Source organism: Eupeodes corollae, chromosome 1, assembly GCF_945859685.1.
Source record: "Eupeodes corollae chromosome 1, idEupCoro1.1, whole genome shotgun sequence".
Lineage (NCBI taxonomy): Eukaryota > Metazoa > Arthropoda > Insecta > Diptera > Syrphidae > Eupeodes > Eupeodes corollae.
The window spans coordinates 20,977,637-21,003,261 of NC_079147.1; the positions used below are offsets into that span (position 1 = coordinate 20,977,637).

General features: G+C 36.7%; 1 protein-coding gene and 2 non-coding genes across 4 annotated transcripts in view; 2 read left to right on the forward strand and 1 right to left on the reverse strand.

Annotated features, from left to right (window-relative positions):
* The first annotated feature begins 12,697 nt into the window (after nucleotides 1–12,697).
* On the forward strand, nucleotides 12,698–12,780 carry Trnal-uaa (transfer RNA leucine (anticodon UAA)). The gene has a single exon. It is a non-coding gene; the product is annotated as a tRNA-Leu (tRNA).
* Nucleotides 12,781–17,697: 4,917 nt separating this feature from the next.
* Trnal-uaa (transfer RNA leucine (anticodon UAA)) lies at nucleotides 17,698–17,780 on the reverse strand. Its single transcript has one exon. It is a non-coding gene; the product is annotated as a tRNA-Leu (tRNA).
* Nucleotides 17,781–18,606: 826 nt separating this feature from the next.
* LOC129953624 (myosin heavy chain 95F) overlaps nucleotides 18,607–25,625 on the forward strand; it is a 98,721-nt gene continuing 91,702 nt past the window's right edge. Inside the window, exon 1 of one of the 2 annotated variants that reach the window (XM_056066863.1) lies at nucleotides 18,607–18,812. In XM_056066863.1, the coding sequence (XP_055922838.1) occupies nucleotide 18,812 (1 nt within the window). In that variant the 5' untranslated portion in view covers nucleotides 18,607–18,811. The remainder of the gene's footprint in view (nucleotides 18,813–25,625) is intronic. The other variant, XM_056066864.1, reaches the window with a different exon arrangement.

Sequence of the window (25,625 nt, forward strand, 5' to 3'; positions counted from 1 at the left end):
AAAAATTAAGGTTTGACAATTCTAAGCTGTTGATATTTTATGGTTTAGAGGTTCACCACAACACCTACTTTAAAGTTTGATTCATCTGACTACAAAACGAATGCTTCAATCTTCTTCACTAAAATATTGGTATTTAAAAGCCCATTCTAGACGACGCTTTTATTTCTGAGAGCCACGGTTTTTTCCTTTCAATCGAACTTCTGTGAGTATTCTTTTAACAGCCAATTTTTTCCGGCAAGTCACTTCGTTTGATGTTCGTTTCCGATTTTTTTTAATGATGTTCGTACTAAAAATCGATCTCCCCTTGGCGTGGTTACTTAATTTCATTCATAACGGTAAATTCTCCAGTTTATTCAAAATCAATCATATGATATTTCTTAAATCCGCTGATCTGTCAAATTCTTACATATATGAGAAATGCTTAGTTGTTTTGGTGCAGCTGTTCTATCTATTTGAGACTGAACGCAGCCATTGGTGTTCTTCCTTGAGCTGAGTTCACACAATTGTCAAATCAGTTAGTACTTTGACAGCAGCTTTAATAAACTTATGGGGTTCTCATGGGTAAATTCAGATTTCCTTATTTTCGTGGCGTATTAAACACTATTAGAATTGTTTTCTTTTTTTTATTGTAGTAGTGCAACTTCGTGTACGCTTTAACTTTAAGGTGCAGCTGTCAAATTCTGAACATTTTTTTTAAATTGTATAATATTGGTGTACATCTGCCGAAAAACTTGATCTTGAATCAAAAACAAATCAATTTATTTTGCCCCATGGAATGCAAAATCAGGCGAAATTTGTGTTTTGACAGATCCAGATCAATAATAATTCAATATATTTTACCCATGGAAAACCCCATAACAATCTTCAAATTTATTTCAATGACAAATTGTCTTATCACACGTGTGGTAAAATTAATTAAATGTATCAATTGACCATCTGAAAATTTCAAACCTCATCTTAAAATAGCTGACGATGACATTTCTGACACATTTGTTGTAGTGAATTTTAAGAATGGCTGCGTTCAATCTCGTGTTGGATAGAGAATTTTGGATAGGTGGATTTTTAGATACCTATTTGAACGATTTGGAAAGATGTATTGAGATAGCTGTCAAAAAATAAGAACAAATTTCAACAACTTCAAAATTGTTGTAAGATAAAACGTTTAAAGATTTTGATATTTGCGACCAATTTAATAAATAAGAGATAAGCCTAATCTGTAATTTATGTTAAATTTCTTGAATGTAGACTAGGGCTCCCAACCTAAGATGAAGTCGAGGGCAAACTCGGGTAGACCCCAGTGGATGGCACAAGGGAACTTATTGTTTCGGTGTCACTAAATTGTGCCTCGTTGGTGTAAATATCAGCCATCATCTGAAAGTATGGCCAATTCATTCGCCCTCGACGAGTCGACGTTTTTTTGTTATTGTCTATGATAATTTTGTAGCGCTTTTTTAATTTTATTTCTAATTCCTTTTTATCAAAAATTGACCCGTGTTCTTCAAAAACTTTTGCAATTTCTTGAAAAATCGTTTTTCACCGGGTCTTTGGGTTTTGGAGCTGGTCCTTTCTCTTTCTGCACTCCTTCAAGAAGAGCAGAGTGGATTTATGTTTCCAACCTTAAAAAAAGGAATAGAGTGATTATTCTTTGGTGTTTTGAATCATCTGAAAAAATAACTTACCATCGTTTATTATGTACAAAACATCCTCAAATACAACTTCATCTTCAACTAACATTTTGTATTTTTTTGTTTAGCAACAAATACAAAAAGCTGAAATCAATTTTCAAGTTTCTCGAAATTCAACCACGTGTTGAATCAACTGTTCTGTGAGATACCTACATACCCCAGAAATTCTTGGATACCTTTGGATTTCTTTTTTGACATCTCACTTATTTTTGAAGAGCTGTTATTTTACACGTGAAACACTAACAAAAAGGTATCCGGAGTTCGCAATGAACATCGTACTTCTGAATACGCTTTAATTAGCTTCAATTAAAAAATAAAAACAAAAACAATTTTTGCACGGCACTGTTTTAGAATTGAAAGAAAATCTAAGAACAACGTCTTCTTCGGTCGTGCGTCCGTCGTTGCTCGTCGTCGTCTCGTCGAAGAAATCAAGAAATTTTCTTATGGAAACCGAAGAAACAAGTTCTTCATATGCATATCCACTTATAGATGGACTTAACTGAACCGTGGTGAGGTGATGCAGTGCTAGTGTTGAAGCTAGTTAAAAAAAAACGGTTCCAGCACTCCTTCAGATTGTAATCTTTCAGATTCAAGTTCAATGCCTATATGTGTGTTGACGTAAAAGAACATGATGTCGACCACAGCGACAGCAGTGAGCGGAATCTAAAACTCGAATCATGGAAGAGTAGTAAAAATAATATAACTTGGTTTACATTTTTTGTTTTATTCTTTCTTCTTTATTTTTTGTTTTCTCTGTTTCATTAGTTTCTGAGATATGTATTTTATTTTTTCGTTCATACGTTCTTATACTTTTTGTGTATTCTTTTGACGGATCCCATTTCAACTGCAATCGGAAAACACGTTTTAACTGTATATGGCTGTCAAAGTTCTTGTTTCGTCTGAATCGCTGAATGTGGCCATGATTGTGTAGTGTGGTTTCCGTTGGTTGACAAAAAGAAAAGTAGAGAGAGAGAGAGAGAAAAAAGAAAACAAAACTTAGGAAAGATCAATGTCTCTTTGCAGAATGTGCGCTTTTTTAAAGTTGATGTTCGATTGGAAGAGATTTTTGTATCTGTAACCATGTATCTGATGGAATTCATAAATAAAGTAGTTGAATGACTTGTAAATGTGCTTTTTGGAATAATAAATTGAATTGACACGAAGATGGTAAAGATGGTGATCGATTTGTGTTTTGACCGCTTCGAAAAAAAGGAAGAAGAATGATTTTGTGAGTATTGATGTGTTAGACACTAGATCAAATTATTTTTGTTTATTCAATGTGTCAAAACATGAGGTACATTGTTTAATTTTTGATTTGAATTTAATCATAGATAGTGATTGAATTTTAGTCTTGTATGAATATGGCTCATTTTAATTGGAAGTGCATCAAACGAAAATAAATCTGAATACAAATTTAACACCTCTTCCGATATTTGTTACAATGACAGGTTAGGTTTTAGTGGCTGTCCAAAACGGAAACGGACACACTTAGGACAGATTAATGGCACATTGTGATACCACATGAATCTTGAGGCTTCCTCCTAAGCTCAATGGAACCAGCTTGAGTCCCTTACGAAACGTGAGTGACTGTATATACCGATATGATTTAGATCGTTAAAGAAGAATTCTTCAAGGTAATTCTGGCGTTTCTGAGCTAGAGCTGGGCATGTGCAGAGAAGATGAAGAACCGTTTCTTCCTCTTCCTCGTCCATACAGCTTCTGCAAAAGTCATTTGATAATACGCCTAGTCTCGTGGCTTGCTTTCCTATTAGACAGTGTCCGGTTATGACACCTATTATCGAGCTTATATGCGATATTTTTAGAGACAGCAAGCACCTTGAACGTTTTAAATCCAGTGTTGGCCAGATGTTTTTTGTGACTTGACACGTGGTGATGTTTTTCCACCTTGTACATGCCCTCCTCACAGCGTCTTGCATTAGCAACAGTTTACAAGTAGCGATTAGTATGCCAGTACGTGCATAACGAGGAAGGATGGGCTGTACTGTACCGTTGCTGGCGAGTTCATCTGCCTTACAGTTAACTGGAATGTCTCTATGGCCCGGCACCCAGCAACTGTTGCGCTATCTCCATTAGAGATGATCGACAATTATGGACAGTTAAAGAGTTTGTAGAGACAGAGTCCAGAGATATGATAGCGACCTGGCTATCTGAAAAAATACGGATATCAGATGTTGATATCACGTTTTCTTTAAGCCAGGACAGACTTCCTTTATCGCCAAAAGTTCCGCCTGGAACACGCTACAATGATTGGGAAGGTGGAATGAGAGACTTAATTTCAGTCGTTCAGAGTACACACCTCCACCAACCCCTTCTTTTGTTTTTGACCCATCTGTGTAAAAATGGATTGCCTCATCCTTCAAGAATGTCCTTTCCTCCCAAAAAGATCTGGGAGGTACAGAAATCTGGAAATTTCTGTCGAATTGCAGTTGGGGGATTGTGTAGTCTGTGTGCTTTGAAATTGATTCGAAATACCTAAGAATTACGGAGCGGCCAATGTTGTTGTTAGTCCACTGTGACGAAGCATTGAGGCGAATAGCAGAGCTTGCAGCTATTTGTTTGCTTAATATGTCAAGAGGTGTAAGGTAGAGCAAGGTTTCAAGTGCCGCAGACGGGGTCGTGCGAAGCGATCCGCTTATACATAGGCAGGCTGAACGTTGGACTTTATTTAACTTATCCCTGTTTATACCTTTCTCTAAAGCAGTCCACCATACTGCCACACCGTACGTTAAAATCGGCCTGATTACCGATGTGTATAGCCAATGCGTGATTCTGGGTTGTAAACCCCATTTATTACCAATAGCTTTTTTGCAAGAAAAGAGAGCTACAGTAGCTTTTTTGACTCTTTCCTGTAAGTTGCGTTTCCAATTTAGTTTTTTGTCTAAGACAAGACCCAGGTATTTAGCCTCGTCTGAGAATTTTAATTATATTAATGGATTCCTTTAATATAGGGAGGGTTGACAAATGGAATTTTGTATCTCCTCGAAAATAAGACCAAATCGGTTTTGTTAACGCCCAGTCCACACCGATCAGCCCAAAGTATTAGTCTGTCCAAGGCATTTTGTAAGAGTTCTTTTAGGATATTAAGATGCTTTCCTGAAACTGCTATAACAACGTCGTCCGCATAGGCTATCACTCTGAAGCCCTCCGCATCCAGACGAGTTAGGATTTCATTCACCACTAGGTTCCAGAGGAGAGGGGATAGAACACCACCTTGCGGTGTGTGTCGCTCTACTAACGAATCGTCTACACGGAATTCTTAACAAAGAGAAATACGTTGAGATACTGGAGAACATAACATTTGGTCTTTTCAACAAGACAATGATCCGAAGCATACTGCAAAAGTCACAAAACATTTTTTTGATCCGTTTTTGACTGGCCATCGTCAAATACGGATTTAAATCCTATCGAGCATCTATGGGATGAAGTCAAAAATGCCGTAAGCACTTAAAACATTCAAAATTTGGATAATTTATTCGAAAGAGTAAAAGTAGCCTGGTATGCAATTAAAGTTAAAAGGTGCCGAAACCTAATCGAATCAATGGAAATACGATGTGCATCAGGTTTGAAGCAGAGAGGATTTCCGACAAAATTGTAACCTTCTTAAATCACAAAACCCAACCAAATTTTTTGATTTCTTACTTTTTGTTTCAGATTTTTCTAAATTCCTAATTAGTTGGCTCAGCCAAATCAGAGGTTTAAATATAAAAATATTTTTAAAACAATATGACCCTGTGATAAATTGAAAAATACGGTTTTAGCCAAAAAATATTCCAAATCTTACGATCATAATAAATAAAAGTCAATATTTGAAGAATTGAATGAAAAAAACTATGTTTTTGTTTGAACATGAAATCGTTTCTAATTAGCTATCAATGGCTGTACGTTGGTGTACCCCTGGGCTATTCCCTGAGTCCAAGACTTTTTCTCATTTCTGTTGATGATTTCCTGTCCTTGCTGTCGACAGCAGGACAGAGATATACATCGTAGATCGCATCCTAAGCTCATTAAATTCCGACCTTGACAGCATGCGGAGTACAAATCCCATCTCTGGTCTTACGTAGTCTTTTGGACATTAAAAAAAGTATATATTATGTGTGACAACAATACCCGTGTTTTGTTGGAAAATCTATCCATAGTATAGTAGAATTTTACACGAATAACAAAAGCAATATCCGCAGTATGAATACTACCGATAAAAGTTAAAGTAGAATCTTACTACGGATGAGTTTTTGACATTTATACGAGTCTCGAATGGATTTTGTGTGATTTCGTTCTCAAATGTTGGTACGATTGATATTGCATTGGTATCTCGATGGCAGTGTTCGTTGAGTAGTTGTGCATTTGAAATCTTGTGTTTTCCATTGGCGAAAAAAAATCAATTTGTTGATACTATTTAGTTTTGTTAATGAAACTGGACTAACTGTTATGCTATGCTTCCACTAAAAATGATTAAGTTTGACAGCACTTTCTAAAATGAAAATGGTGTTTCAATGCTTCTTATAAAGTGCAAGTGAGATAGTTTGATTCGTGTTAAACAATGAAGAACTGAATAGTTCAGCAACATATAAGAATATATTTTTTAAATTTGATTAAAACAAAACTATATTTTTTGTACTCAAACATGCAAATAAACAGACCATAATGCATTATCTGTAAAACCAACTCATCCACACACGTTTTTCTTCACAAATTTTGAATCGACTCCGATCCCCGACCGGAATCGAGTCAAACCAAGTTCATTTCAACCCGACTCAGTTATATAGAGAATTGACACGAGATTCAAACTCGCTTCAAACCACATGTTAATGTTTTAGTTTACGAACAAACCTTTTTCTTGATGTTTTTATTTTATGTATTTGTGTATTTTTTTTATTATTATTCTGAAAGATCATCTTTCAGTTTTTTAATACAAAAATCTGGCTACTGCCAATGCGTTTTCTTCGGAATTGTCTACTATACTATCTTAAGAATGCCAAAAAAAAACACGGGTAATTTTGATTCGCTTACGTAACTTGAACACGGTCGTAATGTCTCACCATATTTTACTTTTATTTTAACGAATTTAGCTCTTGTTAAATAGCGAGTTGCATGCCTTAAGCGTAATACTTGCGCTTCCTGGAATGTTCATGAGTATAATTGCCTGAACAGAATACAGGCAACACTGCAACTGCATACTGCATCTAAAAGAACTGTCAAAAGTTGTTGTACGTAAGCATGCAGCCTTTTGTTGAAGTCAGACTTTGAATCTTTTAATGGACAAGTTCTAAAGGGTGGTTACATTTTAAGGGGCGATATTGAATTTGAATAGAACAGACATTATTTATGAATTTCTTTCTATTGTGATAATATTGGCATGGTAAGTACTTTTCGCAAACTGAAGGAATATTTTCTGCATCACTTTTTTCACATCTCCTACAGACTCGGTTTGTTAAAATTTTTGCACGATTTTCCGACTGTACGCACATTTGGACGTTTGATAAAACCACTTATGCTTGCTGATTTGAACCCGCGCTTCTGTATATTTGTATTGTTCAAATTGAGTTAGTCTGGAATTGAGAAATGCCAAATGAATTGTAGAAAACAACTTGACGTTAAGGTGTGGTTCACACTCAACATCGGATCTTAAAATTGAACCACTTCATGTTCGCTAACCGCTTGAATATTTTGTTCATTTTCATCCATTATCATTCAACCAAGAAATTTAATTAAACTCTAAAAAAACTGACCGATACCATATTTTGAATTGTCAAAATTTTTCCCCGAAAAAGTTAAAATATGACAAACCTTTGCAGCGCCGTCTGCAAAGCCGACTGCGTTGCGTTTGTTCGTAAGATTGAATTGGTGTGTATTGAATATTTTGACAGCTTTTCCAGTTGCAGCTACTTAGCCATTGTGGTCAGCTAGTAAATTCTTTCGATCAGAAACAGAGATTCCCTCTAGACTTACTACACGAATAAATAATGCTTTGCCACACTCTAACTTTTCCTATCTTTGCAATATTCGGGAATTTAAAATCAATCAGTTGTCGGGAGCACAGCTCCCTTAAAACTTCAACCTATACTAAAATAAAGACTGGTTCCGAACTATTCCAAATAGGTATCAATCTAACCACATGTTTTCTTAACAGAATCAAAATTTCTGAATTAGGTGGCATATACACAGCTTCTGCTATATACAGCTACCGCCAAAATAAATAAAACACTCAACACGATTGGCTACTTTCATTTGATGTTACGTTTGTTTTGTGTTGATTATGTTTATATTATATTTATATTATTTATTATAATTATGAATTATCAATTTATTTATTATTTTTAACCGAAAATTATTAATTTAATATAAAAAACCTGGCCATAAAAATAAGAACACTTTGACAAAATAGTAAATAAACACCGATTTAATATTTTAAAACTTTTTTTTTTATTTTTTTATGTTAAATTGCTTAGTACTTAGTTCTAAATCCTTTATTTAAAATGACAGAGGTTATTCGGCGACTCATAGAGCCTACCAATCTGAGGTATATTTCAGGTGGGATTAAATACCAAACTTTCTGAACAAAGTTCCACAATCCGATTGAGGTACGAGTAGTTCCACAAGTTTCTAATGGAATTCAAACCCGGAGGCTGCGAAGGCCAGGGCAAAACATCAATTCCATTTTCTTCAAAGCATCTTTTCATTAGTTTTGCTGAATGCTTGGGGTCTTTATCCTGTTGGAATCGCCACTTTAAGGGCATATTTTCTTCTGCCCATGGTAGCGAAGGTGCCTCTAACAACGTGGACACATCTGCAATCAAATCTGCACTGACATCTCTAAATGTTAGTAGACGATTCGTTAGTAGAGGGACACCGCAAGGTGGTGTTCTATCCCCTCTCCTCTGGAACCTAGTGGTGAATGAAATCCTGGTCTGGATGCGGAGGGTTTCAGAGTGATACCCTATGCGCACGACGTTGCTATAACAGTTTCAGGAAAACATCTTAACATCCTAAAAGAACTCTTACAAAATGTCTTGGACAGACTAATACTTTGGGCTGATCGTTATGGACTGGGTGTTAACTCACACAAAACCGATTTGGTCTTATATTCGAGGGGATACAAAATTCCATTTGTCAACCCTCCCTATATTAAAGGAATCCAATTAAAATTCTCAGACGAGGCTAAATACCTGGGTCTTGTCTTAGATAATAAACTAAATTGGAAACGCAACGTACAGGAAAGAGTCAAAAAAGCTACTGTAGCTCTCTTTTCTTGCAAAAAAGTTATTGGTAATAAATGGGGTTTACAGCCTAGAATCAAGCATTGGCTATACACATCAGTAATCAGACCGATTTTAATGTTTAATGGTGGACTGCTTTAGAGAAAGGTATAAGCAGGAATAAGCTAAATAAAGTCCAACGTTCAGCTTGCCTATGTAAAAGCGGATCGCTTCGCACGACCCCGTCTGCGGCACCGAACACCTTGCTCTACTTAACACCTCTTGACATATTTAGCAAACAAATAGCTGCAAGATCTGCTATTATCCTAAAAGCTTCGTCGCAGTGGACTAACAACAACATTGGCCACTCCGAAGTTCTTATGTATTTAGAATCAATTCCAAAGAACACAGACTACACAATCCCCCAACTGCAATTCGACAGAAATTTCCAGATTTCAATACCTCTCAGATCTTTTTGGGAGGATAGGACATTTTTGGAGGATGAGTCAATCCATTTTTGCACAGATGATGGGTCAAAAACAATAGAAGGGGGTTGGTGGAGGTGTGTATCTGAACGATTGAAATTAAGTCTCTCATTTCGCATTCCCAATCATTGTAGCGTGTTCCAGGCGGAACTTTTGGCGATAAAGGAAGTCTTCTCCTGGCTCAAAGAAAACGTGATATCAACATCTGATATCCGTATTTTCTCAGATAGCCAGGCCGTTATCATATCTCTGGGCTCTGTCTCTACAAACTATTTAACTGTCCATAACTGTCGATCATCTCTAATGGAGATAGCGCAACAGTTAAATATTCACCTTTGCTGGGTGCCGGGCCATAGAGACATTCCAGTTAACTGTAAGGCAGATGAACTCGCCAGGAACGGTACAGTATACAGCCCATCCTACCTTGTTTGGCTAGTACTGGCATACCAATCGCTACTTGTGAACTACTGCTAGTGCAAGACGCTGTGAGAAGGGCAGGCACCAGGTGGAAGAACATCACCACGTGTCAAGTCACAAAAAACATCTGGCCAACAATGGATTTAAAACGTTCAAGGTGCTTGCTATCTCTAAGCAGATCGCATATAAGCTCGATTATAGGTGTCAAAACCGCACACTGTCTAATAGGAAAGCACGCCACGAGACTTAGGCGCTATTCTTAAATGACTTTTGCAGAAGCTGTATGGACGAAGAAGAGGAAGAAACGGTTCTTCATCTTCTCTGCACATGCCCAGCTCTAGCTTAGAAACGCCAGAATTACCTAGAAGAATTCTTCTTTAACGATCTAAATCATATCGATATAATCAGCCTCTCACGTTTCGTAAGGGACTCAAGCTGGTTCCATGGAGCTTAGGAGGAAGCCTTAAACTGGCCTAAGTGTGTCCGTTTCCATCTCGGGCAGCCACTATAACCTAACCTAACCTAACCTAACCATGGTAGCATTGTGTCTCTCAAAATCCTGACATAAGTTTCCTTGGTCATTCTTCCATCAATGAGGAATACTGGACCTACTCCCCACCAAGGAAAACAACCCCTTATCATCAGACTTCCACCTTCATGTTTCACAGTCGGCTTGGTGTATCGTGAGTTGTACGCTTCACCTTTTGGGTGACGAACAAAATGACCTGATTTTAATAAGGGAACCTTTCTTGTTGATCGTGCTGGTAACTTTGTCTCAAGCAAAACTCTCCGGATTGTCCTGGAACTTGAACAGCAATGTCATGTGTAAGGTCACGTGACGACACAAAAGGATTCTTCTTACCTTTTCTTACCAAGGCCCTTTTGTCTTTTTCTGATAATTTTGATGGGCAACTTCTAGTTTAAACAGTTTTTTTTTGGTTTTAACGCTTGAAAAACTATTGTAGAAGAGCATTTGAGTATTCTGGCAACACTCCGAATTGACTCACCCTGCTTGCTTATTTTTCCATAACGGTCTTCAATTAAATAAAATTGTTTTAGTCATAAGAAATTAAATAATTGAACTTTATTATTTACCTATTTTTTTTCCTGTAAAGTCTTAATTGCACAACTTTTAAATTTGTTTCTTCATTGTTCTTATTTTTTTGCCCAGGCAGATATAGCACCATGAACAAATAAATTGGAACTGAACGCTTTGTTCTTTGTTTTAATTAATGCAAAATATATATAACTCAAGAGAATAAAAAGAACAGTTATTTTACAAAAGTTGTTGTTTACTTCTCTAAACTGAATGCGTTACTTCTTGTTATTTTTTTTTCAAACGTTGTAACTGTTCTTATTATTTTGGCCATAGCTGTATGTCTCTTGTTGTTATTTCAGGGCCCAAAAAGTGCAGACAAATTCCACAAGCATGCTGAAATGTCAAACTATTCCGAATATTTTGACTGGATGTCATTGATTATTTTGACATCTGGTGAAGTATAATACGAAATACTTTATCGACTCAAAATTTTCTAGCAATTGTTGAATAAATATTATATTTACTTAAACATTCTTTTTTTAAGCTATTTTTATTTAAATTTTAATTTTTTCGCTTAGACGTGTTGCAATTTTTCACCAGAAAAAAAAAGTGTAATGAGACCCTTATAGTCTGCATATATAGTTGTATCAACTTGCTAGCAACTTCCGCCTGCCATTATTACAATAATTAACTCATAGTTTGAACCGAACTTTTGAACTTTGCACATTTAAATTTCCCTATTTTTGTAAACAACAACTACTCTATTTTGTATATCCTTAAACCTACCCCATTAAAGAAAAACAAATTATGCAAAAAGCAATGCTTCGCATTCATGAAATTCATATCTACACATATTGCATTCATGTTTCAGGATCATTTTTTACTTTGTCTGATATGGAAGTGGATGTCCTTTTGCAATGGATGAGATGTACATATATGTGAATCCCTTCCTTAACCTATAACAAAGCACATACAACAAGGCACAAATATTCATATGGGTTTATAGTTGAGTTGTACAACAGAGTAAGGCTTACCTAACCCACTGTCAAGGAAAGCAAACGTCAAAATAAAAAAACAATCTCGCAAATTCGCATGTGTAGCAAAGATATATAACGGATGATAGTACAGATATAAATCGTCATGTCGGCTTCACCTACAATACAAACAGCGAAAGCGAACAAAAACCTTCTCTTCCTCTTTCATCATCTTCACTTTCTGCAAAAAATGGTAAAAAAAAACGAATAATGTTTGCAAAATGTCGTGCACATGCATTTCCTGTTTTTGCGCCTGAAAGACGTACAACAAAACAAATTTTTTCTTTCTGTTTGTTTGCTTTGTTGTTTTGTTTTTGTTAAGTTTATGTTTGAATTTGAAAATTCATCTGCAGTACAAAAATACTTTAAAAAATTTAATGATGTTACTGTTATTTGTTTTTCAAAACAAACCCAAATTGGGTCAGAACAGGAAAAGTAAAGAAATTAAAATATAAATAATTCATTCGCTCATAAATATGAAAGCTATCTGCAGGTTGCTTTAACATTATGCAAAAGCTCTGAGAGTTTCTAAAGATAAAAACAAATAAGGATTAAGTTCAGCAAGTGAATCAAATATTCATAAACAATAAAACAAAGTACAGAGAAGAAAATAAACAAAAATTGAAGCAATATGTATTGAACTTTTTGATTGTTAAATGATTTATTGATTAGATACTAAAATTTGAACATATCAATTAACCATTAACAACCAGAGATACTTTAATCAATCTTTATCTTTTTCGGCCACGCCCCCTTCCCCCCACCAAACAATCTTAGGTCGATATATTGATGTGCTTAGTTCTTATCTCAAGGGCCCTGCACAGTCAGATTGGCCGAGCGGTCTAAGGCGCCAGATTTAAGCTCTGGTTCCCTCTGGGAGCGTGGGTTCGAACCCCACATCTGACAAACTTTTTTTTCTTTGCACCTACTATAAAATATCAAAAAATGGAGTAGAATGTAATTCACATAGAATGGACTAGAATAGAATAGAATAGAATAGAATAGAATAGAATAGAATAGAATAGAATAGAATAGAATAGAATAGAATAGAATAGAATAGAATAGAATAGAATAGAATAGAATAGAATAGAATAGAATAGAATAGAATAGAATAGAATAGAATAGAATAGAATAGAATAGAATAGAATAGAATAGAATAGAATAGAATAGAATAGAATAGAATAGAATAGAATAGAATAGAATAGAATAGAATAGAATAGAATAGAATAGAATAGAATAGAATAGAATAGAATAGAATAGAATAGAATAGAATAGAATAGAATAGAATAGAATAGAATAGAATAGAATAGAATAGAATAGAATAGAATAGAATAGAATAGAATAGAATAGAATAGAATAGAATAGAATAGAATAGAATAGAATAGAATAGTAGAATAGAATAGAATAGAATAAAATAGAATAGAATAGAATGGAATAGAAGAGAATAGAATAGCCTTTGTGGGGAATTAAATGATATGACTCGCACACATGAATGATTCAGAGTTGTAAGTCACTAGACGCTGCATCTGTTCGGACTACTCGTTTAGATAAATATGGTCGAAACTGGTACTTGGGATGAGTTGTATTTTAAATATTTAATCAAGTATCAGGTAAATAAGTACAAATTCACATTTACTATTCAGTTGCAATGTGAATCGTTGTTGAGTGTGGTGCGTAGCAAGTTGTTTTAATAAAATGGCAATTCGGGATTGTGAATTCTGGCGATCTTTTATAGATTTGTATAGAGAACTTCCAGAAAGCTGGCAAATCAAATCCAGCGAATATAAAAAAACAAATCTAAATATTTAAAAATCGTTTTCAACAATTCGTCTAGCCCTAGACAAACGATAGTTCTTCAAGTCTTCAAATCAGAGGAATTGCAATGTGGCAGATAGCCTTTCGTTTGCAGAGATTGCGTCCCGCATATGTTTGTTTCTTTTTTTTATGATTGATTCAATTATATTTGTAAGTTTCGGAATTCATTCTGAGAAAATTTTTAAAATCTTCCGGTGAATTTTCTTCCAATTCTTTTAGAATGCCACACTATTTTCCAGTGCATCGGTGTGTGCACATGTGCGGTGTCTATGGGCCGCTTTAAGTAAATTAGTACAGAATTTTCAATCTATACTAATATAATAATTCTGAAGAGTTTACTTGTTTATTGGTTTGAACACACCACTCGCAGGAACATCTGGGCTGATTTGAAATTTTTTTTCCAATCAATTGGTAGATAGAGCCCCTTTACCACAGGCTAAAGGCTTTATAAAATTATGCTAAGACTACTAATAAAGAATCAAAAGCTTCAAAATCTGGAATTTATTTTGCTTTTGAGATCTTTTACTGCTTGTGCTGCGGAAATTGATAAAGTTTTGCTAAAACAATGTATGACTTAATTGTTCTCCTTCGATAGTTCTGAAAAATCCAATTTGTTTTAAAATAAAGGAAGGAAATAACGCCACAGGCGCATCTTGTATCAATCAAACACATAAAAAAGATGCAAATCCTCGGTAGCCATTTTGATTTGTCAACAAGTCAAAGCGAACAGCTGTTTCATAAAATGATTAAATGTGTGCATGACATTTGCGCGGAAATCTCATAACTTACTTCCTGGCGCTACAGCCCAGAACGGACCTGGGCATAAGCCAACTCAGTCCCTAGCTAGCTGCCTCAGCCGCATTCTTTCTCTACTGCGAATTACTTTCGGGCTGAAGCATTGATGTCCATTCGCTCTACATGGCTGAGACATACAAGTACACGGAAAGAAGTGTATGGCCTGAAGACCCATACTAAAAAACTATCTGTGGTATTCCTACTCCTACTGCAACAACTCCTATAAATATGTGATTATATACTATACTGTATGGTACCATAATCTTTGCTTGTAACACAAGCGCGCATAGTACGTGTGACGTGACAGTATTGCCTTCAGCCCTATAATGTACCGGAGATTTCGCAATGCTACTAGTTTTTCCCACGATAATTTATGGCGTGATAATCGATGCCCTTATTGGATTGCTGTCAATATTGTAAGTATAAGGGACATAACAATAATGTACCTTTAGACTTTGACTTTTCTTCAAAAACACTCTAGTAAAGATATAAATCCTTCGTACGTATCACCCTCCAAAACCCATTTGTTTACATTGTTGTATTTGTAATGTGGACGAATTCAACGAGAAAAATTGACGTGTATTCACGCATACATAGACACACTTACTGAGTTTTTTGGGGAAATTTAATAAATTAGAGGAGAAATTACACGCACACTATGAAAAAGTTTATGAGGTTGATTTCCGGTTTAGCTTGTAGGCAAACCAAGATGTCTACCGAGGATTTATATCTTTATATAGAGTGTTTTTGCTTTTCTTCTAGGACCGTTGTACATGTCGCCTGTCAGTATGGGCCTGATTCCCATACTGGCATTGGCGTATCGGCTATAACTAATGTCGACGTTACTATTCTCACCTCAGCGCCATTAATGAGAACCGAGATGATGAGCGTCTTTTAGAAAGTGACTTTAAATATTCGAGAGAGGACTTTACTTCTCAATTGCCTTCTAAGTTCAAAGAAGCAGCGATTTGCAAGAGTTATTCTTCGTTTGATTTCAGCGCTTATGTCGTTGTCTGTGTTTATAGCGGTGCCTAGGTAGACAAAGTCCTTAACTACCTCAAAATTATAGCTGCCCATGGTGACGTTTTGTCCAAGACGCCGTCGTTCAGTGTCCTTTTTCGATAACAGCATATACCCTCATTGACCACTAAACCCATCTTCTTCGCTTCCGTCGCAATGCTCAAAAACGCTCCACTGACATCACGCTTTGATCTTCCAATTATGTCAATATCATCTGCGTATCCGAGTAATTGGATGGACCTTTGGAAGATTGTGCCTCTAGTGTTGACGGTTGTGTTTTGCACAATTCTTTCCAGAACGATGTTGAAGAAGTCGCATGACAGTGCATCGCCTTGTCTAAAACCTTTAGAGCAGCGTGCATTCTCCATCTTCATTCTGCACAAACGGATAAATTTGACAGGGATGCCAAAACTAGACATTGCTCGGTAGAGCTCTTCCCTATAGATGCTGTCATACGCGGCTTTAAATTCGATGAAGAGATGGTGGGTATCGATTTGAAGCTCCTGGGTTTTTCCCAAGATCTGCTGTAGTGTGAATATTTGGTCGATAGTAGACTTTCCTGGTCTGAAGCCACACTGATAAGGACCAATCAGGTTGTTGACGAATGGCTTCAGACGTTCACATAATACGGCAGAGAGGATCTTATACGCAATGTTAAGGAGACTGATGCCTCTGTAGTTGGGGCAGTTTAGAGGGTCTCCTTTTTATGTATCGGGCACACTATGCTGAGATTCCACTCATCGGGCATGCATTCTTCCGATCATATTTTTCAGATGAGTTGGGGCATGCTCCCTACCAAGTCATCGCCTGCTGCTTAGAATAGTTCGACAGCGATGCCGTCAGCTCCAGCAGCTTTGTTTGACTTAAGTTTAGATATAGCTATCTTCACTTCGTCAAGGTCGGGTAGGTGGAATTGTTGATCTGCGTCGCCGAGGTTGAGTGGTTCTATCTCCCTTACAGCGGAATTCGGTTCGTCATCGCCGTTATATAATTTGGAGAAGTGATCTTTCCATATTCTCAGCATGGACTGCGGTTCTACTACGATGTTCCCCTGATCGTCTTTACAGGCTTCGGTTCGTGGCTGGTACCCTTGGGAGGTTTTTTTTACCTTTTGGTAAAATTTACGAACTTCATTCCTGTCGATCGCGCGCTTCTCATGCTCTCTTTTTTTCCATCTAAGAAGCCGTCGTTCCTCTCTCCTCTTCTGCTCGTAGAGCTCGCGAGCAGCTCTGGTCCTTCTGTACAGCTCCGTTTTGTATGCTTCGCTGCGTGCGCTTACCGGCATTCGTCGTCAAACTAGGGGTTTTGCTGTGGTGGCCGTGTGGAACCAAGCACTTCAGAGACGGCATCTCTGATGGCTGCAAGGCAATGTTGCCACTGGTTTTCAATGCTTAATGCAGGAAGCATAGGACTGATCAGGAGATTTCCATGTCCTCTTGTGAATATTGAGATGTGTGAACTGCTCACTAGCTACCAGAACGTCTCGTCCCGCAGCGAAATCGACCAGCCTGAATCCGTTGTCGGAGGTGTTGTCGTGCAGGCTTTATCTCCCGATTGTGCTACCAAAGATATCTTCACTCCTAGCTTGGCATTAAAATCTTTTAAGACAATTTTAATGTCATAGCCAGGGCACTGCTCATATGTCTTGTCCAAGAGCTCGAAGAATATGTCTTTGGTGTCTTCATTTTTCTCCTCTGTTGGGGCATGCGCGCATATTAGGCTTATGTTGGCGAATTTAGCCTTGATGTGGATTGTCGTGATGCGCTCGCTCACACTGTTGAAACTCAAGACTTTTTGCCTGAGTCTAGTTCCAACAACAAATACACACCCAAATAGACGCTGTCCTTGTTCACGGCAGTAGTCGCCGTAGTATATATCGCGGTCTTTTAATTTGCGTTTGCCCGGTCCATCGCATCGCATTTCTTGGATGGCGGTAATATCTGCCTTGCAGCAGTTTAGGGCTACCGCTAGTTGTTTGGCTGCACGTGGTCTGTTAAAGGACCTAACATTCCACGTACAGATCCGAAGTTCGTTATCCTTATTTCGTTTGCGTGGGTTGTCAACAGTGAATCCGTCCGTATCCGAGGCTTGTTGGTCAAAACTTATAAGCTTATTTGAATTGTTTTTTTTGGGGACAGCAACATCCCTTTAATATTGGCATATCAGTCATTATTTTGCTTGCAAAAAAAGTAATGTCAGATGTGGGGTTCGAACCCACGCTCCCAGAGGGAACCAGAGCTTAAATCTGGCGCCTTAGACCGCTCGGCCAATCTGACTGTTGACACAAGCACGAACTAAATTCCTTTAAATGCAAGTCGAATAAAATGTTTAGCTGCATTAGCATTCTCAAACCCCTCAAAAACCACCCCCTCTTTACCCGAAAGCACACACAGAGATGAACAAAACAATAACATACTCGTAACATCGCTGAAAATAAAGAAATGAACTTTCACAGAGCAAGAGCACCAATGACAATATTTAAATGAGCCCCAGCCCTCAGCATTCGTGACATGAAAGAACATTGAACATCCCTCTTTCGCTTTCTCTCCTGTTTATAGAATCATCACTCACATCATCGCATAGTAACTAAATTGCTAATTGCACCGGAAGCTGACACAGAAGCACGTTCGGATGATTACCCTTTTTTACACCCCCTAGAAAATAAAATGAACAAAAACAAAGAACATCGTCGTCGTCGTCGGTCTGTCGGTTCTACACCCAAGAACTTGTTGACCTTCCCCATCTTCTCGTTTGTTGCGGGAGTAGCAACAACTCCCGGAGCTTATGTTAGAACAGGCTTGGGTGTGTGGTAGGACATGACAGGTGGCATGGGTGGTGAGAAATTTTGAAGTGAGGTTTTTTGTGGACTGCCAGGCAGCAGCGTCAGCACGTGAACCGAAACTTTATGTTTGTGTTTTTGTTTAATGACGATTTTGCGCATCGCTGAAAACATTACAGAAATCCAAAGCTTTTATAGCTCTGTCACACTCTCTCAATATCTTCGTCTCTCTCTATGATTTTGGGCGTCATATCGTAAATATCGTAGATGGAGAACGTTCGTTCGTCACAATAATTTCGCATCATAGAAATTTCGGGTGCAGTTTTAGTGCAGCCGTTATCTCACGCGAACCGATCCGAATTTGTTGTCCGCCATTTCCGCCGCGCCGTGTAAAGCACTCTACTGCTTCTGTTAGCTGCTGCCTGGGTAAACTTTTGGATAACATTACAAGTGCAACCCTTTCAGCTAAAGGTGTTACCTACTTAAATAATTTTGTGGATAGAACATAATAATAACAACGGTTCAAGGAGTAAGTAGAGCAAAGTGTGTGTGTGGTGTGTTTTGTTGTTGTTGTGTTTTTGTAAATTGCATGCGAAGCAGAAAATCGATGCCACGGTTACTGCAATGGGCCACCTCGTAATGTAGGTCACCGCGTACAGTAAGTAGGTAGGTTAGGTACAGCAAAAGCCAAGCCAGACGCAACAACACAAAAGGTGGCAGTAACTGTTTCTCTTCATTATCTCCATCTCCATTTCCATCATCTGCAATTCCATCCGCGCCATAATAGATCCACCATCATCGCCACCATGGTTTCAGAAACGTAGCTCCATGGCAATGAGATGGTTTGGAATGATAGGATGAATAGAAGATATATGATACGCAGTTTAGTTTGTCCGTTCGTCCCGATCCGAGCGACTGTCAAATACCAAACCAACTAACTGGCATGGCGTATTGTGTTATTGTGAATACGCCATACACACATTATTGTGCATAGAAGTACTTTCTAGTTCAATGAGAAAATTGAAAAATTACGGGACGGGAATTTTGCATCGTTATTTTGTGCGGTCTTAATTTATTATATCCGTTGCGAAGCGATGTGATGCGGTAAACGGTGTGGTGCGCGGTGATATATTTCTAAGTCTCAGCACTCGGGGCGATTAAATTGCTTCATTTGCAACGCATATGGTTTGTAGTTAAGGTCTGTGTACATCTAAGCGGGATGAACGGAATTATTAACCGCATTTGAACTTGATATTGATTGAATTCCATTATTGTTTCAAACTGAGAAGGTTTTTGCTCTTCGCTTCTTATTTTGTTGGATTTATATTTTGGTGAATATTTGATTTCTTAGAAAGTATGTTTATTTTTAGTTTGTGGGGGGGGGGGGGGGCGTAAATGTAGCATATGGAATTGTTAATTTTTATTCCTCGTTTGTAACACATGTGTTTACCGACCTCTTGTGTGACATTTGTATTAATACATAATCTGATTCCCTAATGTTTATTCAGTTCTTCACATCTGTCAAAATAGAAAAAAAAAATGGCTGACCCACTTTTCAAATATCGTGTTTTTTAATTTTGACGCATGACACGATTACAATAAATTGAACGTCTAATTACAATTTTGAAAACTAGGAGGTGAATGACCGACTGTTAAAGCAATATTCACATGAGCACGACCAACGAATAAACGAATATTCGTCGATTTTGACATTTCTTTCACATGAGAGTTTTTAATTCGTTGCGAATGAATTTTGACAAGGAGCCACAGCCAAGAACAGCCGAACACCATTCACCACCGAAACCAAAGCAAGAATTATTTTTGTAGGTAAAGTACGTCCTATTATTTTATTCGTTGCGAGTGTGGATAATGTGGAACGCAAATAAAGGTTGACAGTTCGTATCAACTACAATTTTTTTCGCAACGAATAAAGTTGTTTTATTAAATTTATTAATATATGATATTGAAAAGTAAAAGTAAGCATCATAAATCAAATAGAAACTATAGTTTTGTTAAGACTTTATGTGGAAATATGTCTTCAAACGTTTGTATATAAACTCACATTTTGTAATTCGTTCGTTGGTCGCGCTCATGTGAATACTGCTTAACGTTATTCTTACAGAGGTTTCAATGGGTAAATTCAGGTTTCCGTCAAAAATTAATTGTTTGTTATGGCGCATGGAACTCGATTGGAACTGTTAGTTATTCATTTCTAATCATCTGTCAAAATAGAAAGAAAATAGGTGATTGATTAGTTTATAAAAAGATCTGCTACTCAAACGCCATTTTTTTATTTTGACGCATGTCCTTAAAATGATTTTTGACAAGTGAAAATAGCTCAATGTAATATATATTTATAAAAACAGGCCTATTCTGCTATTCACGTGGATCGTATATTCGATTAAATCGTTATTCTCTTTTTCACTGCCTTTGCATTCTGACATCCATCGGGTGAACTACATTATCCTACACCAATTTGACATTCACGTAAACAGCTGTTCATGTGTCAATCTTAAGAATGTTGGATAAATTGTTTTGATTCATACAAAAATTAAGTTAAATCAATCCAATTGTTTAATTTGTGTAATTTTTGTAAATGGAGGGTGTTGGACTTTTTATGCCAATCGTAAACAGAGAAATGAAAGAATCCTCAAACAGAGCTTCGGAGAAATGTTAGAAAGTAAAAAAAAAACTCAGCCACATCTTTCATGGTGGTCCTAGGAGGTTGAGCCTGTCTCTTAAGCTATTCCAAAATTCGTGGAGGTCTTCGGGTTGATGTTTTGCATTATTTTTTGTAATATCTGTATTTAAGTTCATTACAGAAATTATTGTTGCAAATTGTTTCTTGTGTGTCGTTTAATATTAATCTTTTAATTATAAAAAAAAAATATTTTAAATAAAGCAATAAATTAGTTTTTACTTACATTTTGCTATCAACAATTTACAAACCAGACATCAAATGAAAAATCCGCTACATTTCTTATGCGGATCTGAACCGATAGAATAAATGTGTTCACGTGAATAGAAGAATACAGCGCAGTATTACCGACGTTACCGACACACACAGATTTACTTCGAATGTGAAAATTTAAAGAAAATTTAAGAAAAAATTCTCCCAATGAATAGCAGAATAGGGCTGATATTATTGTACAGAAAGTATAAGTGCAAATAATAAAAAAACACATTCAATAGACAGGTACAGGGTTATCCATTTTTCGGTTTCCAAAGTGAACATTTATTTACATACAATATATTTTTTTTCATGATATTTCTTTTGTATTATAAAGTTTAAGCGTTGATATTATTTGTAAATATCGCATGATCTTGGTGGCCAGTTTATATCCCCACGATGAGAAATTAAAATTAAGCGGCCAAGAAATGTCTCTTGCGATAAAGCCATATTCGCTTGAGTTGTGTGGCATGTGGCGCCGTGTTATTGAAAGTACATATTCTCCAAGTTGTATTCTTCATAGCAGGCAAAAAAAGTCGGTTATCATATGACCATAACGCTCCGAATTGACGATGACAGTCTTTGTGCGATAGTTAAGCAATTCAGAAAAATGGTTTATCAATTTAGTTTGACAGATTTTGAATTCCAGCCCTTTACTTTAAAACTCGCAAAATGGATAACCCGTATAATGTTTTTGGCTCTTTAATATTAATTCAGCTTTCATCATCTGTTAAATAGAAAGAAAATTGCTGATTAATTTATTTGAAAATCTGTTATTCAAACGCCATTTTTTTTTTAATTGACAACTGAAAATTACTCGCACTTCTAATTTTAGGTCCGTTCGCGTAATTTCTGCACTAAAATTCGTAAAAAGACATAATTTAAAGAGTTGGGATAAAATTCTCTCACACAAAGGCAAAACTACCAAAAAGTAAGGGAACGGTAAAGTTACAAATTTTTCCCACAATTTGAATGTCAAACAAATATAAATTTTCAAACATCATCGTTTCAGTGTTTGGAATTTTTTTTTTGTAAATGGATAAACCAAGACAACATTAAGCAACATCATGTTGGTCCATTTTTTTTACGAAAAAACTTGGTTTAATTGAAGCTTGAAAATTGCAATCTTGTTGCTGTCTTTGGAAAAGAATTTTTAATTTTTTTATAAGTGATAGCAAAAGCGAGCAATTTATTTTATTTATTTGAAGTTATATAAAATTTGACACTATTCAAAAATCAGCCGAAAGAAATGTCTTGGGCTAAAATTTATAGGGGTTGGGGAAATATTTTAATCTCTCGTAAACGCGCTCCCTTTTACGAAAAACTACGAAATTTTTGAGTACGGAAACAGGATTTAGTTAAATTTTGTAATTTTTCGTAAAATCAGACTGTTTTAGGAAGGTACGCGAACGGACCTTTTAATTTTTAACTCTTTTTTTGAAAAGGCGTATTTGAAACTCCGAGAGGTGAGTTGCCATATTAATGTCAAGAATAAAACTGTATTTTACTTTTATTCTAGAATCATAGAGAAAGTTTACGAGCAATGAAATATAAAAAATTAAAATAAATGTATCGATTTGGTATTTAAAAAGTGCTTACAACCGACTAGCACTGAATTGAGTCCCATCCAGGGCTGTGCACAATGCTTCAATTCAGGCTTATAAGAAATGGAACTGTTCAGAGCTATAAAGATTGCGGATGCATAATAACGAGTAATTTGTATATGTAACGAGTTCACGAACTATGTGTGAATAAGAGGCTACAGTGTTGCATCAAAACCGAGCTCGTCAAAAGCATTTTTTTATGACAAGATGCTCGCATAATTAACCTTTGAATGATTGCTTAACTCTTCGCAAGAAACAGAAAAAAAAATAAACTGGCAACAAATCGTCGCACAGTTTTGTAAAGAAGCCTATGTTTTTTGTTCTATAGGGTTTTCCAACAAGATGTTTTATTATTGTTATTATTTCATTATATATATATAGGGTTTTTAAATTGGCGGCCATTTTGTTTTGGTGACATCTTTAAAATCTTATGTTTATTATTCTTATTTGTATGCCAAATCATCATGGCAAGTTATACGACTGACGGTAGACGTGATAGCCTTTTACAGTCGACTCTTATACGTTTGGTGCCAAAGTTTGAGACAACCGGTTCAGTAAACAAGCAGCCAACACGCGTCCGTTCAAAAAATGCAAGAACATCGCCGCGATTCGTGAAAGTGTACAGTAGAACGTGCCCAAGAATTCGCCCTTCCGCAGATCTTAACTTGGCAAATTTTGCGTCGGAACTTGAGCCTAAACCCGTTCAAGATCCAATTGATTCAGGAGCTCAAAGGTTATGACTATAGAGAAAGCCTTGCCGTTTGTTAGCTGACTGGGCTTTGAATCGTTTGGAAGAGGACCCCAATTTTCGCCGAAAAGTCATCTTTTGTGACGGGGTGCACTTTTGCGTGAATGGCTGATAATGCATCCGCAAAAAGTAACAGTTGGGTTCATAAAAATAGCAGTGCTGATCACATTTTATTAGGTTGTCAATTATTTTAAGAACGGAAATTCTTACAAAAAATATTGACATGCTACTTGCATCTAGCGGTCTTTCGTTTTCATATTAGAGACTTTTAGCTTGAAGTTATACTCTACTTTTCCCGGTGAACATCCATTATTTCAAACTCTCTGGATATCGGTGTTCATAAAAATAGCAGTGCTTTTGATTTTATAATTAAGAAGGTTAAAAATTCAATTTTTTTTAAATTTTAGTGAGTAAATATTTTACTATTTAAAGTTTTAAGTATTTTTAACATACTAGTATATAAAAAATTAATAAATATTGGCTCAAAAATAAACAATTGGACGGTCAAGACACTGCACCGAAGCGATTCGAAATCTTATTTAAAAACTGCGTTTGGAGGGAAAAACCTACCAAAATATTCCAGACATCCTAGGCTGCTAAGCTAAAATTGTCAGTAACGCCTTAAAATGGCAAAATAAACCGAAAACGTCAGGCCCAAAAAGGGTGACTTCTGAAAGAACTGACAGAAAAATTGTTCAGTTAGCAAAACAGAATCCATCCATAGGCTCTAGGAAAATGAAAAATGGACTTCAACTGTCTGTTAGCGCTGTCACAATACGAAGAAGTCTTTTATAAGCGAAGTTACCAGCCTCAAGTCCACGCAAGGTACTATTCTTGACGAAAAGACATGTGGCAAAGATAATGGAGTTTGTTAAAGCACATAGAGATTGGGCAAAAGAGAAATGGAGGAATGATCTATTTAGCGGTGAAAGCAAAGTCGTCCTTTTTGGGCCCAAGGGTCGTCGAGAATATGTGCGAAGACCCTAAAATGCAGCATACGATATACGGTACACTATTAAAACAGTGAAACATGGTGGAGGAAAAATTTGTATACAGATGGATGTAAGACAAATGAGGGAGTTAGTGGTGTGTACTCAGAAAAGCTTAATCTAAGCATCTCATTCTGCCTCCATAATTATTGTAGTGTCTTCCAAACGGAAATTTTAGCGATTAAAGAGGTTCTCTCCTGGCTAAGAGAAAACGTGATATCAACTTCTGATATCCGTATCTTCTCTGACAGTCAGGCTGCTATTAAATCTCTTGACGGTGTCTCAACCAAATCTCAAACGGCCCTCGATTGTCGATCGTCTTCTATGGAGATGGCGCAGCAATTTAACATTCACCTATGTTGGGTGCCGGGCCACACAGACATCACAGGAAATTGTAGAGCCGATGAGCTCGCTAAAAATGGAACCGACATGCCTATTTCACCTGAAAGGGAGGAGATAGGTATACCGATAGCTACAGGTAAACTTCTGCTAAAAGAAACAGCTTTTGCGATAGCAAACTCTAGGTGGCACAATTTACCAACATGCGCAAAACAAAACTCATAAGGCCTTCACTGGACCTAAAGCGCTATAAAGAATTGTTATCTCAAAGCAGACTTCATATTAGCTTCCTAATGGGTATAATTACGGGACACTGTCTTATAGGCAGACACGCAATACGACTTGGTGTAGCCTCAAATGACTTCTGCAGGAGCTGTATGGACGAAGAAGAAGATGAAACAATCTCTCACCTCCTCTGCACTTGCCCTGCTCTTTCACTAAGTCGTAGCTTCATCTGGAAGACTACTCTTTTGATAATCCCAGTATATCAAATATCTTCTTCGCTTTATAAAAAGCTCAAAATGGTTCGACTAGTAAGAAGTCATTCTCTAGATTCGTGTGATATCACAATATGGGACTTTTTGTTTGGCCTAAGTACGTGGGTTCTGAATCCGCAGCCACCTTAACCTAACCTAACCTGACAGCTGGCAGAAGTTATTCGTAACGGAAATTAGAAATCCTTATATCAAAATGGTTCATCATTATTTTTCCT